This window comes from Gordionus sp. m RMFG-2023, chromosome 1 (assembly GCF_954871325.1).
Source record: "Gordionus sp. m RMFG-2023 chromosome 1, tfGorSpeb1-WG-v2, whole genome shotgun sequence".
Taxonomy (NCBI): Eukaryota; Metazoa; Nematomorpha; class Gordioida; order Chordodea; family Parachordodidae; genus Gordionus; species Gordionus sp. m RMFG-2023.
The window spans coordinates 68,361,288-68,381,224 of record NC_088775.1 but is presented as its reverse complement, the minus strand read 5'-3'; the positions used below and the strand labels follow the sequence as shown (position 1 = coordinate 68,381,224).

Genomic DNA, 19,937 nt, shown 5'->3' with positions numbered 1-19,937 from the left:
TTATACTTCAAACGGATATCCTATTTTGGTGGAAACGATAAGAAAGAGATTTGCCAAAGCTATCAAGATTAGCAAGAAAAATATTGGCAATTCCTGCAACTAGTGCTTCTTCTGAACGAGGATTTAGCATTGCTGAAAGGTTTTTAGAACAAAGAAGAACGTGTTTGAATTCAGAAAATGTCGATTCAATATTATTTTTGAATTATAATTACATATAATATCAATTTTATATTTATATTTTTTTCATAAATATTTTATTTGATCAAATAAATTGTCATAATTTAAATTGAATATTTTTTATGCTTAAATTAATTTCCTAAATCATAAACTTTTTGTAGAGGTGTAATGCTGAAGTATTTTTATTAGATGCTTAAAAATTAAAAGAATGACCATAATTAAATTTTATAAGCAGGCTTGGGTTAAAATTTTTTATAAATAATGGGGGGCGGGTAAAAAATTAAGATTAATGGGCGGGCGGGCGGGTAAGAAATTTTTGACAAATGGGCGGGGCGAGCGGGTTAAATTTTTTTTAAAACATTGGATGGGCGGGATTTTGGTCCAAAAACCCTCCCAATGCAGACCTCTAATACATACATTATAAATGAATAACATTTTATATTAAGATAATATATTAAAATTCTGACACTCATTTTTTAATGAAAGATAATTCAGTGTAATGTATGTCAAAATATATCCTTCCTCTAATAGGTATAAATTGTAAAATTGATTATTAAATCGTTGGATTTTTTGATTATCCATGTAAAACAAAATGCCTTTGTTTGTTTTAATTGTATTGAAATAAACTCGGAGAAAATTTGAATACAAAAAAAAGTATAATAATATTATTAAAAACGCAAAATAAAATTGTATTTAATAGTAGATTCTGTTACAACTAAAATGTATCCAGATGAGATATTTTTAATATAAATATATCTAGACGAGATACAATAATTATGTTATATCTAACATGCATCTAGATTTTTTAACAATTCTGATCAAAACTAATCAAGTTCAAATGGCAATATATATAAAATAGAGGTGGGCGCAGGCCGTGAAATTAAGCATGACGCGATGGGTCATTACGTGAGTGTAAATAAATTTTTAATTATTAGGCGTGACGGGCCTTCTCAAAATTTTTGCCGGGCGTGATTGGGTGTGAACTTAAACTCCCCGTTAATCATAGAAATTTTAATTTACAAAATTTTCCTTTTATGAATATAAGTTTTCATTTATATAATTATAATATATATTTTCAAATTTAATTTAGTTCTTTTTGAAAAAAGAATAATTTTTAATAACAAAAAAAAACTCCGCATTTTATAAACAATATTTTTTCCCCGTCTTATAAAATTTAATTAAATGAAAAAAAATATTTCTTTCAACTCTCGTTCAGCAGTAGAAATTTGGGAAAAAATAAATTTAATTTAAATATTTTTTATTTTGATTTATCTTTACTATATATTTACTAATCATTTGCACTCAAATTATATCCAGTTAAAATTTATAGGAAGATTAAACATAATCTAAAATAATCAATTATAATTATCTAATATATGTATAAATAACAATAAATTTTCCTTTACACAAGAAAATATTTAAATTTTAATTTGTCTTTTCACTATAACTCTTCTTGGGATATTAAATTTTTAGCTTTTCCATTGCCTCTCAATTGTTTGAGTATATATTAAAGGTCTAACTTTAATACAAAATATTTTGAATGATTTACCACAATAATAATAAATATTTTACACTGATTGTACAGTCTTATGCACACACTTAAATTTTTATCAATATTCAAAGAATGCTCGGTAATCTGAGCGCAGATTATCGTCCCATAATAAATGAAGTTTATCTATGGAAACAAATATTAGTGAAATTTCGTCAAAGGTGATACAATAATAATCAAAACATAGGTAGGCTTATTCTAGATAAAGTCTTTAATTTTTAATAGACGATATAAAAAAAATGCTAAATGATATAAAATTAGATGATAGGCTTAAGTCATTGTCAACTATCAACTGCAACTTTTCTAATTCATGCTACACGCATAAAAACCGCATATTCTAAATGAAATATTTAGAGAATTTCTAGATAATTCTGATGAAGCATCAACATCTAAAGATGAAAGTAGATTCATCGCTCAAAAACAAATAACAATGTCAATATTTTGAAGTATGGAAGCCGGAAAATTCATTTACTTTTTTGAGAAAATTAGTTAGTAAAATTTTGGCCCCGGCAAGTTCTCTTCTAGTGAAAGGTTATTTTAGGAAAGGCGAACCCAGTGGGATAAAAAAACATGGACTTTCTTCCTTTTCTAAATAAAAATTTTGATTTATAAATTGTAATTATTTATTAATATGAAATTAAAGAAATAAAAACTATGATAGAACAAATTGTGAAGATATAGCAAGAAAGTTTTAAGAAATTTAAAAACTCCATGAATTTTCGGGCCTGATGGGCGTGATCTAAATATTGTCTTGTGTGAGCAGGCAGGTCAGGTCAAAATTTTTTTAATATTAAGCGTAAAGGGAGTGGAATTTTTTTATTGCCACCGTGAGTGGGCTGGTCGTAAATAAAAAAGTAGGCCCGCACCTATTTCTATTATAAAAGAACATAGATACTTCAAATATATAAACGCATAAATAAAGCAAATATATAATAATTTCAATTATAAATGCATTAATTTAAAATTATAATATAATTAAAATATAAAACGTATAAATAAAACAAAATTAACTAGCCCCAGGGTTATTACTTCATTATAAAAAAGATTTTTCAACTTATGAATTTGGAACTTTCCATAATTCATATTATGGATGCTTTTTTAATTTATATAAATCGATTGATAAAGAAGATATAATTTATATATTCCTCTTCAATCCGGGCTCCTTCAAGCTTGAGAGATTTAGTTTTCAAAAATTATACCCAATTTTGATCTATGTTACATCATGTTTGATAACCCATCGGGTAGACTGTTTTCTGGTAGGGCGTGAAATTGCCAACTTATATCCAATAGCTTTATGCATTATTCTGGATGATTTGGGCCTGCTTGAGTAATTCCATAAAGCAAAAAATTTTCCAATTGGTAATATATTTTCTGGACAAGGAGAATGATTGTTGGAGTTGGAACACTTTTTTAAAAATATATTAGGTGCTGCTACCAGTCTTAAGATATGACTTGAACGTCTCTAATGATAAAGGACAAGTTGAGATCCATCATCATTGGCGTCTAGGAAAAAATTTTTTTATATTATATAAGTTTTTTGGTCAGGCTATCATGATCCCCTTCATCATCTATGCATTCACTAAAATTTTTATCGTGATCTGTCATCGAAAGTATTAAAAAAGGTTTATAAAATAAAATTCGTTAATTTACAAAATTTAAAAATAGGAAACGAATAGCAAATTTATTTATTTTTATATTTTAAATATATATTTTTTTTCCGCATTTTTGTATAAACTAAAAAAATATTTGAATTACAAGCGTTACTCTAAAAATGATTTCGCTAATTATTTTAAAATACTTTTCATATTTCCCCTCAAAATACGTTAATTAAAGTTAGTATACTAAAAATATTTCGTTACTGACATTTCTGTCAAAAAGGATAGTATTTCTATTTTTGTGGCTCATATTCAAAAAGAAATGAAAAACTAATGCTAAAGGAGATATAATTAACATTGATAATGAATTTAAAATTCAAATTTATAAATATTAATTATCAATTTCTTTTATAACCAAAAATTGTACGTTTAAACTTAAAGAAGCATAATATTATAAAACAAATATTTAAACTAGCCAGAGATTCTTAACATTTAACTTAATACAAATTTTGAAAAAAGAAAAAATTTATTTATAAGTTAGCCAATATAAATAACTGATTTGCAAAAAAAAAGAAAATAATTTAAATATTTTTTTAGTTGCATATTATATAAGATATTGGGTAAAATTTTAAAGTTTATTTTATCATTCGCTAGCCAAACTATTAATTTTATCAAATTAGTTTTATTTTTAAATCTATTTAAAAATTATATTTAGAAAGATGGCTACAATTTGTGGAATCAAACGGAATTAATACAAAATAAAACATTGATAGACGAATTTCTTAGTGTTGGGATCAATTTATTCATAATCAAGCAAAGGGATTTTCTTGATTTGAAAGTAAAAAAAATCAAATTTGTCAAATTATTGGGATGAAACAAAGCTTAAAATATATCGTTATTTTGAATTGCAGCTTTTTGAGCTAAGCGAATTCATAAATATACAATTAGACCATTATCTCTGTGATTAATTTAATTAATTTTTTAAAAACTGAAATGATATATTTATAATTAGAACTGTCTGATTCATAATTTTTTTCCCTGATCCGATATTGAAAGTATTTTTTCAAGACAGGTTTCTATAATTTAGATAAAAAAAATTCTTTTTAATCTTATTTTAATTTTAAAGCTTTTTGGATTTTCTTTTGAAATATAAATTAGAAAATATTCTTTTACTATCTTCTCTTATAAAATAAATATTCCAAAGCGTATTTTAAAATTAATTTCTAAATTTTTCTCTTAAATTTTAGAAGGATAAGGTTTAAGTTAAAAGAAAGTAGATAATTTTTCTTTAAAATTCATATAAATATCAGAGATCTACAGACTACAAGATGCACCATTTGCATGGCCCGGCCCAGATTTTTTAAAATATATTCTATTTATTTTAAATTTTTATAGCTTATTATAATAATAGATAGCTTTGTAATTTATCCATATAATATACAAAAAAAATGTTGTCATGGGCATCTAAGGCCTCAGTGGTTTCATATATGATCTGGGTTCGAATCCAGGAAGGATCGGTGTTTTTTTGGAAACGGGGGGGTTGTGTGCTACGGGTTATGGTATATAGTATAGCGGAAGCTACCGCCTGGATCCTTATTATATATTAAAATAAAAATAAATCTTATTGCATTTTAATAAAATTTGGCATTGTTTAGCAGATATTGCTATACGATTATCAACGCTAAATATCATTACCCATTTTTATCAATTGTTATAAATACATGATTATTTTTAAATCTGATCAATTTATATACAATATCATCCGATTCGATTTTCTCGAAAATAATCTGATATATTGGGCCGCCGCCCATAAATATCCTAATTCATTTCCACACAAATTGTCCCCCTCTTCCTATTGGGAAATACTATTAATTTTAAAATAAATATTTAAGGATATTGGAATTAGTGATCTGCATCAGGCCTAATTCTTCAAGCCCGACCCGAAATTTTTATTAGTTATGCTGGCCCGGCCCAAACCCGGAATTTTTTAAAATAATTTACCGGCCGCCCGCCCGAATTTATTTAAATAAAGTAAATGATATATGTTATATTGCATCTAGTTTCTATAAATAAGATAAATATTTTTATTTTACATTAAAAATTTAACATAAAATTAATAAATTTAGATATATTTAAAAAAATCCAAAGTCAGACCCGATCCGGCCCGAATTTTTTAAAAAAATATTAGGCCCGGCCCAAACCTAACCCGATTTCTTTTTAAAATAGGCCTTCGGGCCGGGCCTACTTTTGCAGATCCCTAATTGGAATCCTTGTCCCAATGGCGCCGCCCAAAGTTAAAATCCGTCTGGGGTTGTTTAAATAAATAGATTTATATAGTGTTGAAACCGTTTAAATGGGAATCAATTTGATGTAATATTCCTAAATAGGAATCTCGAAAAGTGTTAAATATTTGTATAAATAAACCGTTTAAATAAGGGTTATCAGATACAGAGAACTGTCGAGGTTGAAATTTTTGTTGTTCTAGATTTTTATCATTGATCAATTTACAGCCCAGCCCGGAATATTTGAAATTTATTTATTTTAAATATTTTTGCTATATTTTGCAAATTGTTTCAACGGGAAATTGAAAATTTGAGCAGTAAATGAGTAAACGCTCCATTATATTTTTTCAACTGATTAATTGGCGTAATTTATATTTATTATTTTTGAATCAGCCCGTTCTAAGCTGTGTCTGCAGGTCTGTTATATTTGTATATTAATTGATATATATTCAATATCCTTGTAGTGAGAAAATTATTACCATTAAGATTAAAGTATCAATTAAGCAAATTCGATTTCCTCTATTAACTATTGAATAAAGTTATTTCCTTGTTTTTATAGAAGCGATAGTCTGTCTATTTAAATAAAAGAGTGTGAAGGAGATATTTGGTGCATTTAAAAAGTTCGTATCTATAAATTAAATTTATAATGAACTGTTGATTACCATAATATGTATTTTTTCTTAAGAATAATATACCAAGAACAATCTTTTATATATTTTTCTATAGTAAATTTCAACGGGCCTTACATTTTATTATTAAACTTATTATTTCAGGCAGTGTGAATATCGTTTTTTTTTTAAAAAAAGTATATAAAAAGGTTAATTCAAAATAAATTTAGAATTTTAATGAGATGGATGAAATCTAATCTAAATAAATTAAGAATTTTATTGAGATGAAATAAGAGATTTGCTTTTGTAAACATCTTTATTCTTAAATATCTTATAGCAATTTAAAGTACGAGTCTATAGGAGCATCCTTTTATTTTGATAAAATAATCTTGATATTGAATGTTTAAAAAATTATTAAGCTTCCTTTTAGCTCAGTTGTTGTTTAAAAGGTAGCTGTAAAGGAAAACAAAATGATATAGTACATCACTTTATTTATTCAAATTAATTTTTTATTTATTGAAAATGATTAAATTTTTAATTTATCATCTAAAATATACAACGTACTAAAATTAAAAATGTTTATTTTAATCACGAAATTTTCCCTTTAAATAAATTTAAATGAATGAGCTTTCCTTATCATATAATTATAGGAAATGTATGTCGAGGTTTTATTGTTTTTTATTTTAATAAAGGTTCGGGGCCAACGGTTATACAAATAATTTTTAGAATTCAAGGAGAGCTGCCTTGGATTTTTTTTTAAAAAAAGGTTTAATTAATAATCTTGTTTATTCTATTTATTAAATTAAAATGGGGATTACTCTAGGAAACCCTACTAAATAGTGAATACAACACTTCCGCCATTAGTGACAAGCCAAACAAAACGGATAAAAGTAAAGCATCCCGTGTATTAGGTCAAATTCGCTTTAATCCTCTCAACATATATTACGATATGGGCCCTATTATTTTAGCCTTGATCGTCATATGCATATGTATATTCGGTGGCTATCTTGGAGGTAGAGACTACTATAAGAGGTTTTATAGAATATGCTTATAGTTTCATGCCATTTGTAAATTTTATAATAACTGCATTTTACGGATGAGTGTTTGATAATCATACTAATTATAATTTTATAAACGATCCCATTATATTGATCAGAAATGTACCTAAACTACTTTTTTTTGCCGATACCGACACCGTTGTACTATCGGGTCTAAGCACTGTAATAGTAAGGCATATTAAATAAAAAAAGTTTTAACTTATGATGCTTCATTTTTTAGAAAAGCGCCGGCCACTAAAACATATAGGTAAAAAAAATATTTTTTTTAAAAAAATTAAATATCAATCTGAAAATAAAATCAAGGAAACACGAGATTGGCAATTTTTTAAAATTATTTTATTAAATAAAGCCAAAAAAACTAATAACTTTTTACTGTAAATTATAAAAATATTTGTGCATAAATTATCTAAAAGTTTATCAACTAACCTTTAGAGAGTTGAAAGATTTGATAGCCCATCTTATCTTTAAAAATTTAAAATATCGGTCATACCGATACTTGCCTATACCAGGATAGGCACGATACTGAAAGATATTAATCTCAATCTCAACTTTATTGTTGCAGCAAATCCTCTAGCTAATTGTTGAAATTCTTTGAGATTTCAAACAATTTTTTTTAGAAATTTGATAAAATAATTTCCGAACCGTTATATTTTCGGAAATCTCGTTGACTACTTTTATAAGTTAATAAATTAAATTTATCCTCCCTCCTTCATTCTTTTTAATCAGACTTAAGACGCTGAACGAAAACGCCACTACAATGAGGATATATGAGGTTAACTCCACGAGTTCTACAAACGTTGCATCACCCGCTAATATTGATTTCGACCGAGTCGACAGGTCCCAGAGTGTAAAATCTAAGCTTGACAATAAATCTAAGCTCAGAGACCAGGCTGACAGGGACTCATTTTCGGTAGCCAACGTTATATTTATGGTCGTCTTCATGTGCATCTTTCTCACTCTCATTTGGTATTTCTACAAATATGCCGGTTTGAATAATGATTTTTTGTATTAAATTAAAAATTCAGTTAAACCATCCACTTATTCACTTCCTCCATAATAAAGATGGATATTTAATTTTTTGGTGTTCCCCCATTCAGAAAATCGCCTTAATTTGTAAATATCATTTTGAGCTTATTCTCCTTACATTAACCCCCCCCCCCCACCTCATCACCCTCTCACCTAAGAATATTAATATGTCACTAAGAATAATAATTTAATAGAAAATTATTAAAAGTTAAATAAATTTTTAAGTATGCTAATTCATTATTAAAAATACTTTTTATTTTTTTTAAATAGGTAAAAAAAAAAATTATTTTAAAGCCCGGTTCAAATATTTTTTAATTTTTAGGCCCGAGCCTTAATTTTTATGATGCCCCACCTGAAAATTTTAATTAGAAAAATTAAACGCATTTTTTGAAGATAAAAGAAATTAAAATGACTAATTGTTTTTCTTAATCATAGATAAATTTTATTTTGATAAAACAAGAGAAAACATAATTTTCCATGTTATATTTTAAATTTTATTTATATTATTCAAGACCGAGCCCAGCCGGGCCAAAATATTTAAAAAAATTTAGGCTCGACTTTGAGACAAATTGCATGGCTCTAGCAATAAACCGCCCTTCGAGTTATCGTCATATGGGGCTTTATTGTATTCTAAAATTAAATTACTTATATTTAGCTCTATATTCATATAACTTTGTTCTCGGTTCAGATTGTAATGAAACAAATGTCATATTTTTCTTCTCACTATTATATTATGTAATATTTAGTGTACTACTTGATCTATGTATTTTGCCTGTACTCTATCATCGCGTTATATTCTCAATTTCGATTCTTGAGTCACAGATTTTTACCCTTCAGAGATTTCAGGTTATATATTTTTTATTTTTCAAATAATAATCAGGCAATTATTAATCTATTATATTTTATAAATTCGATAGCTCTTATTATTAAGCCACATTAACGTGATGCGACACCATGTAAAGCTGATTTTGTTCTTTATTCTTAAATCTTCATATTGATTCAAATTAAGATAAAATTAATGCTATCTATGATAAAAAAATTGGATATCATTCAAAAATTTTATAAACTCGATCCCTTGTTACACCCAGTCAATCCCGTTTACTATAAATACGGCTTTAGACGCGATAAAGCTTATTAAAACTTCCCATTTAAAAAAAATACATAATCATTTAGTCTTCTCTCCTTTTGCAATTTTCGATTTCTATCGGAGACGCCTCTACCGTCATCCCCACTGGCTTCTACTAACATCAATTATTACAGTCTAAACCAACCTAACTCCCAGAATAAGAATTCTTCGCATATCACCATTGCCGATAATGACAATATTGATAAAACTAATGTCACCAACTCAAACCCTACCCCTACCATGACTGCCCATGACAATAATAAGAAGAAGCAAAATTACTTTGACACAACATTCGTCAAAGTGAAAAATGGCATCTGCGAAACTTTTAAATTCTTATGCCGAGAATTGTTCACGATTAAACATTTATTGTGCTTAGTCCTCAGCCTCGCGATTTGCATATTTTGGCTCGTTCATCGACACGAATTTAACGCTTTCATACTTCAGGATATAATGGGAGCCTCCCTTTGTCTTTATATTCTAACGACCGTTCACATTCCTAATTTAAAAGTTTCATACAACATTTATCTTAATTTCCTCCTCCCACCCTATTTTATGGTGTAGTAAATAAATGTGTAAAGAATATTATCGGTATTTGATTATTTAGTCATAGGGCATTTAACTCACTATTAAACTAGGAAAAATGAATATTATATTTTAAAAAAATAATTTTATTTTAAGTCTGTAAAACCGGTCCAATGGCTCGGACTGGCCAGAAAAATTCAATAGTTTAAGATGCCTCTGGATTGTAATTGTGCCCTAGATTGGGGAAAAAATTTGGGTTAAGAATTTTTGAGCAGCTCAAGGTCCCTTTTCCTGCTCAAATATATTTTTTTTAGTATAGGGTCTGACTAGAGACCTTCATGGGCCTAGATTTTAGGACCAACCCCGGCCCAGGCCCATCGTAAAAAAAATTTTAAACCCAGGCCCCGCCCGTTTTTAATATTTAAAAAAATTCCCAAGCCCGCTATAATATTTAAAAAATTTCCCAAGCCCATAAAATTATTTTATGTATACTTAACTTATGCTGAAGTAATTTTATTTAGTAATAATATATATATAATATTAATAAATGATATAAACAAAATTTTAATTTATATTTTCAAATTATCATTTAAAAATAATATATTATCTACAATTTCGTTATTTAAATTTGTTCTTCTTTCTTCAATAACCCTTCTAATAGTACTGAAATTCCGTTCACTCGAAACATTAGATGCTGGAATTGCATGAATTTTTTTGGCAATCTAGGATGCAGTCATAGTTGATATCCTCTTCATTTAGCTGAATATCCATATATAAATGAATCTCATCAGCATCCGTCTCATTATGAAGTATTGTATCATCCTCCCATGAAGACATATCCAATAATGAGGATGAAGCTAAAAATATTATATAGCTAAAAAGATTTATAAAGAATAAATTACTGGTAGCTCTAGTAATCCTCGAAGTAGGAATAGGAATATGCACATGCACTTCATCCAGATCTGAAGTATCTAAAAATATTATATAGATTAATATATTTATAAAATATAAGTTACTTGAAGCTCTATGGATATTTGCTTCATCTAGATCATATATAGGAATTGGATGATGATCTGAATAATAAATCATTAAGACCCTTGTACTATTTTTTACTTCAAGTGCTTCTTCCAAAGTAAGCATTTTTAACTGGCGGAATTTAGGATTTAAAAATGTAGCGATTTTGTGTAAAATATCTATTTGGAATTTTGATATTAAAAATTCCTTTGCTCTTAATTTTAACTTTCTAATTTCACTATTATTTTGATATGCTTCGTATAAAATATCAGACACTGGTAACTTTTCCAATGTTTTATAAATTAATAAAACTTTAAATAATGTAGGACTTCCCTGATCATATGGGGTCAACATGTCTATTAATGATTTCAACCCATTTTTATCAATAGAATTAAGCTTATCCTCCATATTTCTTTTCTGTAATCAATCTAAAATTTCTTCATATTGTTCATAAATACTTTTAAACATTTTTAATTTCGAATCCCACCTTGTTAAGATATCTTGGTAAACAGTCTTTGATAAACTCTTATTTAATCCACTTTGCTTAAAAAATCTTGTTAGTGATTTACATTGAAGAATAAGGTTATATAATAAGGGTGTAGATATTTGCATATATTTTGGAGAAAAAGTATTTCTTAGAATAGTGTTAATGAGATGAGCAGAACAGTTTAACCGTTTATATGGTTCTAAAGCCTGTATCAAATTGCTACCTTGATCAGTAATGAATGTGATTTTATAAAATGCATCAGAAGCATATCCAAGTTTAGCAAAATTAGAAACAAGTTCTTTGTGTATATTTTCACTTGTTTTTTTATCTTCTAAAAAAAGAGAAGTAAACAAAACACGTTTTATTAATTTCCATTTAATTATGTAGTGAAGAGTTAATGTTATATATGTGTACTTTTTGAAGTCATCTGTGTATAAATCGTTGTTGAACTACAAAAAGAATTTATTAAAGCATTTTATACTTCTGGGAATATTTTTTTGTGCAAATTTTGAGAAATATCATTCATATGCCTTGATATAGTTATAGGACTTGGCAAAATATTTTCAATATCAATCAAACCCTTCTTTGAACCAACTTCAATAAAATATTGTGCTAAATGTTTAAAGCCTTTACCAGCTATACATTGAAATGGGCGAATATCCACAGCACAAAATTTTACACATCTATTGATAACTTCCTTTTTTTCATTTGTATATGATGTTTTATCATTTTTAATTGGATAAAAAGAAGATAATTTAATTATAGGATTTGGTTTACATTTATGTCTTGATAAATGGGACGATCCTACTTTATTTGAATATGAAAGTATGTCTTGGCATCTTTTACATTGGACATATCCGATTTTATTATTATGATTGTCTATTAACTAAAAGAATCCCAGACCTTGCTCTTCGATGAGTTGTTTGCTAATAATTTGTATTCTTGAGAATGTAATTTTTTAACTATTTCTTGATTTTTATTCAATATCTAAAAAAAAATTAAAAATACTACAATTTATTACAAAGGAGAAAGTCATATAATACCCATCCCATATATAAAAAAATAAATTAGTTCAGAAAAAAGAGTATGTTATGTAATTTTCCTCAAAATATAAATAATATTTATTACCTATACTAGTTATACACTCTAAACCAGTTGTGTTGAATTTGGACGAAACAGCGAAAACCAAAATAGCGAAAAATAAAAAATGTTCCCATTTATGTATGACTCCACTAAAAAAGTCATAAATTTAAATAATATATATATTGTTAAAATATTAATAATAATCTTATTCTTATATATTTTGATATAGTAAATATTTATTATATTTTTAATTAAATATATTATGATTAATATTAATTTTTTAAAGATATTATAAAAATGATTTATATAAAATTATTTAATCTAGAGCAATAAATATGTATTAATTTTTTTTCCAAAATTATTGCCTAATGTGCCTAATATAAAATATATTTATGTAAAACAATATTCAATATTTTTATCATAGCAAGACCATTTATAATACAATAATATTGCTAAATATCTACCAAAATTATACATAGCATACAGTAATTAATTTTCAAATATATATCTCCCTTTGTATATATCTCCTTTTGTATTTAATATTTTGGTATAAATTATATGTCATTGATTGCATATAGATTCCTTCAAAAGTCAGGATAATCTGATCATTTTTGTTGTACTTCTAAATATGGTTTAATAAGTTCCATTGATATTTTATATATATAATTACTTCTTAAAATGGATATTTTTATGTTTGCTATATCATGTGAATTAATTGATATTATGTTTAGAAGTGTGTAAGACCTGCTTAAAATTGTATCATTTTTTGTCATTCAATACACCATATCTAACCTACCTTTAGTCATATTATAAAATATTATAATTTCAGGATTTCTTGTATCATTTGTATCAACATTTTTATTATGGTATATGAAAAATGATATTACATTATAAATTTTATTATACTTACTTTCAGAATATGTGAAAATCAGAATAAATGATAAAAATAATCACCAGAGTATTGAAGGGTTAATGGATAATTTACTAATCTTTTTAAATTTAATTTAAAAGCATGCCAAGCACTTTCTATCTTATAAAAATTCACTCATTTTAAATGAAGGGTTTTTTAATTATTTATATTTTAAATAATAACTCATTTACATTCACAATTTATCTTAACTATTTATACTTTCCATAGAAGGATATCATTTATATTTGCACTGGATTATATATAATATTATAATAACTCAACCATATAGAAACAGAATAAATACTTTATTAAAAATTCATATAAAATATACATCTCAACAATATTTATAAATAATATGTAAATTAAAAGTGAATGGAATATTTACATTGTAATTGTATGGATAGATTTATTTGATTAATTGTTAGGAATATTATACATTATTTGCAATTTTCAATTAAACTTGCATCTAAATTACATTTATTACAATAAATATAAAATTCTAAAAGAAAATCTTTTTGCAATAATTTGATTATTTTATTTATGTACCTTGATTTGATTTGCAGGATATATCATGTTTCATACTTATGATTTTTTATGGTGTATATATTCATAACCTTTATAGTTTATGAAATTATGTCCTTTTTGAGTTTTCTAATTAAAATTTTATTTTCAATTATTATAAAAAGTTTACTTGAATATCTATTTGTCTACGTCTAACAATTGTTTTTAAATTTTCTGCTACTGTTGGGATTTTGCTTTGAATTTGACGCTAACTTGGGAAAATATATGTCATATCGAAAATGTTGGCCATCTTTGGGAACATTTTTGGGAATATTCCCTGATTTTCGCTGTTTCTTTTTTCGCTGTTTCGTGCCCAGGTCGTTGTGTTAAGTTAAGTAAAATTATACCAATTTCCGATTTAAAAAATATATACTCTCCCAAGATGTATAGGAAATTTGATAAATAACACTAATAAAATCAGAATGATTTGTTATATTAGTCCTATTAAATATCCTTAAAATAAGCTAAATTTGAATTTAAAAATTTAGGCCCAAGCCCTATTGCAAAAATTTCCAACGAACCCAAGTCTGGCCCAGGCCCGCTAGAAAATTTATAATTAGGCCCAAGCCCGGCCCATGAAGGTCTCTAGGACTGACACAATCTAAATTCTTTGATAAATTTTTTTCAGCTCTGTTTTGCAGTCCTCTACTTTCTCGTGATTGAAATCACATAAGGAATGTAAAAATAAGGACGAGAATAAATTGTATTACAACCAGAGTTTGGAATCATAACCTGGAACTCAGGAAAAATCCATGAATCGATACCAGAACTTGGACTCTTATTTATAGGAACCAGAACCCACTTTACCACTTTCTTAAACATATTTAAACCCGGATACATAATCCTTTTTCGTCCAGGTTCCAAACTATTTACAATCTTATATTTAAAAAAAATATATCATTACAGATTGGTACTTTACTCTTGAGTCTGCTATTCATTTTCGATATTTTTTTCGTTTTCATAACACCATTCCTGACTAAAGTATGAAATAATTTAACAAATTACGAATATAATATAATTGGTTTTAGTATTATAACAATTTATGATAATGTATTTTCATTAAATATAGTCAAAGACTAGCATAATGATAGATATTTTAGGTGGAAAAGACAGCTTTCATAGTTCGGACAATGTCGATTTGGTAATATATTTTAAAATACCATTTCTTACTTGAAGAATTACAATTTTCTTATTACAAGAATATTTACTTTCCTATTAAATAAGCCTACTAATCTATATATTGATTTATCAATAAGTGGGAGAATATTATATTATACATCGAATGATTTAAAAAAAATATATATTTCATTGTTTTGTTACATAATAAGTCATCACTTCTTAAGATATCGGAAAAAATCTTATCTCCAAACTTTACTGAAAATAGTCATTACCCACCGATTAATTCGAATAAAGATGAACCAAATTCTAGATCAACCGCCGAACAAGTTTTTTAAATTGTTATTGATTTAATCTAATTTGAGAGCACAATTGTTTATGTGACTATCCATTTTTTAAATATTTTTTACCACATTTTTAAATCATCATTTGCATGTATAAAAAACGCTATAATTGTATATCCATGGTGACCCTCCAAATTCATTTTTTTCGGCCTAAGCCCTGTCCAAAATGTTTAATCGAATAATATAGTTTAAATATTTTTATAAAGTTAAATATTTTTTAAGTCCAAGACTGGCTTGACCCGTTTTTTAAAATTTCTTATAGAGCAGTGACATAACTAGATGGAGGGTGGGCATAAATAATCATCTACTATTGAAGCAAATTCTAGGGAATTAAAATGATATAGGGGTAGGATTAATCAAGAATGTTTTGGGGTTACTTTTTATAATCAGTTAATTTAATCGAAATTATTTACGGACGGGATAGCGTGGAAGATAACTTAGAGTTAGTGTTACACAGATATGTTTAGAATTAGTTTATCTTTTTTTAAAAAGGGTAAATTTTAATATTTACTTTCTTAAACTATTGTTTTAAATTTTGTTAAATTTTTTTCCGCTATCTTGATTTTCTTACAATTTTAATATATTATTTAGCTTATAAAAATGGCGTTTTTTCCGGATAATTATATTTTTCCCGAGTAATTAAATTTTCCCGTGAAATGCATATGAAATATTTTACATATGATTTTTTTATAATAGGTTCCAGTTCGAAAATGCTAAAAATTGGGAATATTTATTATATTCTCGAAAATAATATTTATTAATGCGAAGGAAGGCAAAGCTCACATATATTCCAATTGAAATTTTTAAAAATCGCTAAAAACAAAAGATATTTCTTAAATATATCCAATTAACATTTCCAAATTGGAATTATTTAAGGTCTCCCCCATTTTTATCAACTTTAAAAAAATAAACTCAATTGAAATATTTACCTTCCAAACTCATCAATATCATTATAAATACTATTTAAATAATATACAAAGAATATTTCAATTTTTTGCTTTTTTAAATTTTTCGTTTTCGACCTCATACAACTAAAACGGTAAGAAACAAGTGGGCAATATTAATATTTAGATAGTTACGCTCAGTAATCACTTCATTGCAAAATAAAATAAAAGTAAGGTATAAGTAATTTTCGCAAAACATATGGCCATCAAATTTTACAAATAATAAATAAACTTCCACTTTTGTAAATAAATTTTGAACGCGAACTTATTCGATTTTTAAATGTTTAATTATTGGACTAAGTAAAATAAAATTTTAAAGGAGATGCCAAACCAATACGATATCGAAATAGGAAAATAAATTTCGCTTTCGCCCCCCCCCTCCAGATATCTTCATGGGCTGCGCCAGTCTTCATGCCTAATATTATATTTTATAGTGGGTCTGGCCTATTTTTTTCATTTAAATTTAGCTTATTTTAAGGACAATAGGACAAATATAACAAATCATTATAATTTATGAATATTATTTACCAGTAACCTTATTCTACTGTTGACATTAAACTCGGCTTCTAAACTCTTCATCTTTTTTGTCCAAAACAACAGTTGCTACCTTAAAATATATTACAATTTTCTTCTCCTAACAATAATAAATTTCAGTATAACAAACAAAACGATTATTTAAACTGAAATAATTTTTTATTTTCCAAAAATAAATTCAATTTTTAGATATATTTTGTACAGCTAAAATCAATAGATTGGTGGAAAAAGCATAATTATTTTCTTTACCTTGGCAAGATTAGCCATGCTATTCCAACATCAAATGTTTTCAGTGAACACAATTTCAGCCCCATTAGAAGGATTATTGAGTAGTGAAGGACAAATTTAAAAAGCAAAATTGTTGATAATATATTATTCTTAAATGATAATTTAAAAATATAAGATGAAATTCTTTTATATAATTACTAAATAAAATATTATATTTCCATTAGTATTTCAGCATTTTTATATATAGAATAATTTGATGGGCCGAGCTTAGGCAAAATTTTTGAAACTAATGGGGAATCGGGTCGGGCTTGGTGATTTATTTTAAATGTGGGCCTGGCCCTACAAAATTTTTACTGCAAGCCTTCTGATTAAAAAATCAAGGCACATGTCGGTTTATGCCCCTTTCAGAGCCAAATTTATTATTTTGATTCAATTTATACCACGTATATCTCCTAATATAGATTCCACTAGCCTTCAAAATGCCTTACATAAATGTGATACTTTTACGTACGATGAAGGATCCCAAATTTCCCTGTGTAGAAGAATTGGAGTACGAAATAACTTCTCACGTTTCTTATATTGGATACGGAGACGTCGTTATGCCAGGTGAAAATCATAACAAAATAAGATTTTTAATTATGTCGCTGGGAATCCAATACACCAGATAAAATGTTAATTTTTTATTATGCTTTCTTTTTTAGTACCTAATTTCCCCTTTGATATTTATAATAATTATTTTCAACAACCATTAATCTAAAATGCAAGATTTCTTAAAACAGTTTGGGTCTACTACAGTGTTGTTAAACGCTACTTTTAAAAGTGGCGCGCTATCGATACCGCTATCGTTTTCAAGTGAGTAGCGCGCTAATAGCTACTTTTTTACGCTATTTTGGTTTTTTTAAAAAATATTTTTTACGTAACTTTATTTCCACAAATAAAATATTGGTATAAAAATATTACTATAATTTGTTACATATATATAATTTATTTATTATTGCACTTTAATAATAATAACATTTCGTTGTCATGAACAAGTATTGTTATTATCTTTACCAAATATTCTATATTTATATCATATTATAAAAAAATTATAATAAATTTAAAACCTGAAAGCCTTCAGGAAATTAGACCCATTATATGTAATCATCTTACAAACCTTGTTCTGAATTTTGTAAGACATATGGATTTCTGAAATAATATTTGCTAGAATGTCATAACTCTGACAGCCAATTTTAGAGCTATATTGCTATAGATTTTCGTTTTAGATTTTTTGGATCAATCTAATGTGCAGTCACTCCTAAATAAGCTCTAAAAATTAAAAATATGAATATCATATTATAAAACAGAAAATAAACATTTTTACCTTATATTGTGCGTCCAGCAATCTGCTGTTGTACAGATTTAGGAGACATCTGATAGATTTAATATTAAAGATTCTTTCATTTCTTTAAAGCTATCCAAAATTCTTGCCATCAATGTCTGCCGGCAAAATATCTTGGTAAGTGGAGAAAAAGTGTTTATCATCTTTATAAAAGAACCATTATCCACCAAGAATATAATGGTTGAACAGTATCTATTATAAAGTTCATTATGACTTTGTCAGCCAATTTTTGAGATACACCTAGTGTTGATGAATCCAAATTGCTTAATTTTGTTTGAATTAAATTTGATATGTATCTTCTTCCATTACCCCAAAACTTTTGAGATATTTTTCAATGTCTTTATAATTTGAGGTGTGAACAGTCTAAAATTATAACAGTAATACTTAGAATAAAAATTATGTAGGAGATAAGTACATAAAAATGATTGAAATAACTATTTTAAAATGTTTTAAATAATTTAGATAAAATTTATGAATATATAAAAAAAATGATTGGTCTTAAATTTATTTTAAAAATTAAGGATTTGCCTACACATTGATATTAAATTTGTTTAATATATTACCTTTAAATGTTTTTTCAAATTAAAGCTGCTTGTATGATTTGAGAATTTTGCGACACATCTTGCATCGAAACCGAAATCCAGTAATAATTTTTTCTTCAAGATTCAAGTATTTTTTGAATTTTGGGAAAAAAAATTTCGCTATCTTCAACAATCTCACACATTTTTAATAACTAGATTTATAATGCTAACTAGATTTATAATGTATATTTTTATATATAAATTTCAAAATTAATTAAATAAAAGGATTATAATTTTAGATTTAATAAAAAATATATTTTAATAATTTTTAATTGTATTTATTATGTAAAATTGAAAGTAGCGAAGTAGAGCAAATTAGTAGCCCGCTAAAGCTACCGCTACTGAAAAAAGTAGCGCGCTATTTTAATAACACTGGTCGACTATTTCTTTGAGTATTTGACGGTAAATTATGTTGGTTAAGGCTCAAAAATAGAAAAGCACCATTACCATTACGTGATTCATCTGAATTTCTATTGAGCGTTGGACGTTAATTCATTTCTCCGATAAAAAATAATTTCCTCTTTATTTTGACTTGAGAGCATTATACTTAAAACGTTTTGGAATTGAATTCAAGTTGGATTTAAACTCAGACTTTAGTTTTATAATATAATATCACTTATTGACTGATGACATCAGTATAAAAAATGTATATTTTTTTACATTATAATAAAAAAATAAAAATTCCCAAATATATTTTATGTTTTAAGGCTTACTCGTCGCTTTTTGTTTCTTTTTTGACATGGTCAAAATCAAAAGACGCCCAAAACACCTATACTCAGTCATTGTATCATTAGGTATAAAATAATACGTT

The 19,937-nt window shown here is 26.4% G+C and overlaps 1 protein-coding gene across 6 annotated transcripts in view; it reads left to right on the top strand.

Moving 5' to 3' along the window:
- Window positions 1-19,937, top strand: part of LOC135931180 (signal peptide peptidase-like 2A) — a 35,635-nt gene that overhangs the window by 14,859 nt on the left and 839 nt on the right. For 3 of the 6 annotated variants that reach the window (XM_065468101.1, XM_065468105.1, XM_065468107.1), the window contains 10 exons: window positions 4,037-4,159; window positions 7,035-7,243; window positions 7,996-8,255; window positions 9,042-9,141; window positions 9,469-9,928; window positions 14,905-14,979; window positions 15,068-15,139; window positions 15,327-15,443; window positions 17,626-17,770; window positions 19,834-19,920. In XM_065468101.1, the coding sequence (XP_065324173.1) occupies window positions 4,037-4,159; window positions 7,035-7,243; window positions 7,996-8,255; window positions 9,042-9,141; window positions 9,469-9,928; window positions 14,905-14,979; window positions 15,068-15,139; window positions 15,327-15,443; window positions 17,626-17,770; window positions 19,834-19,920 (1,648 nt within the window). The remainder of the gene's footprint in view (window positions 1-4,036; window positions 4,160-7,034; window positions 7,244-7,995; window positions 8,256-9,041; window positions 9,142-9,468; window positions 9,929-14,904; window positions 14,980-15,067; window positions 15,140-15,326; window positions 15,444-17,625; window positions 17,771-19,833; window positions 19,921-19,937) is intronic. The other 3 variants (XM_065468103.1, XM_065468102.1, XM_065468104.1) reach the window with 3 other exon arrangements.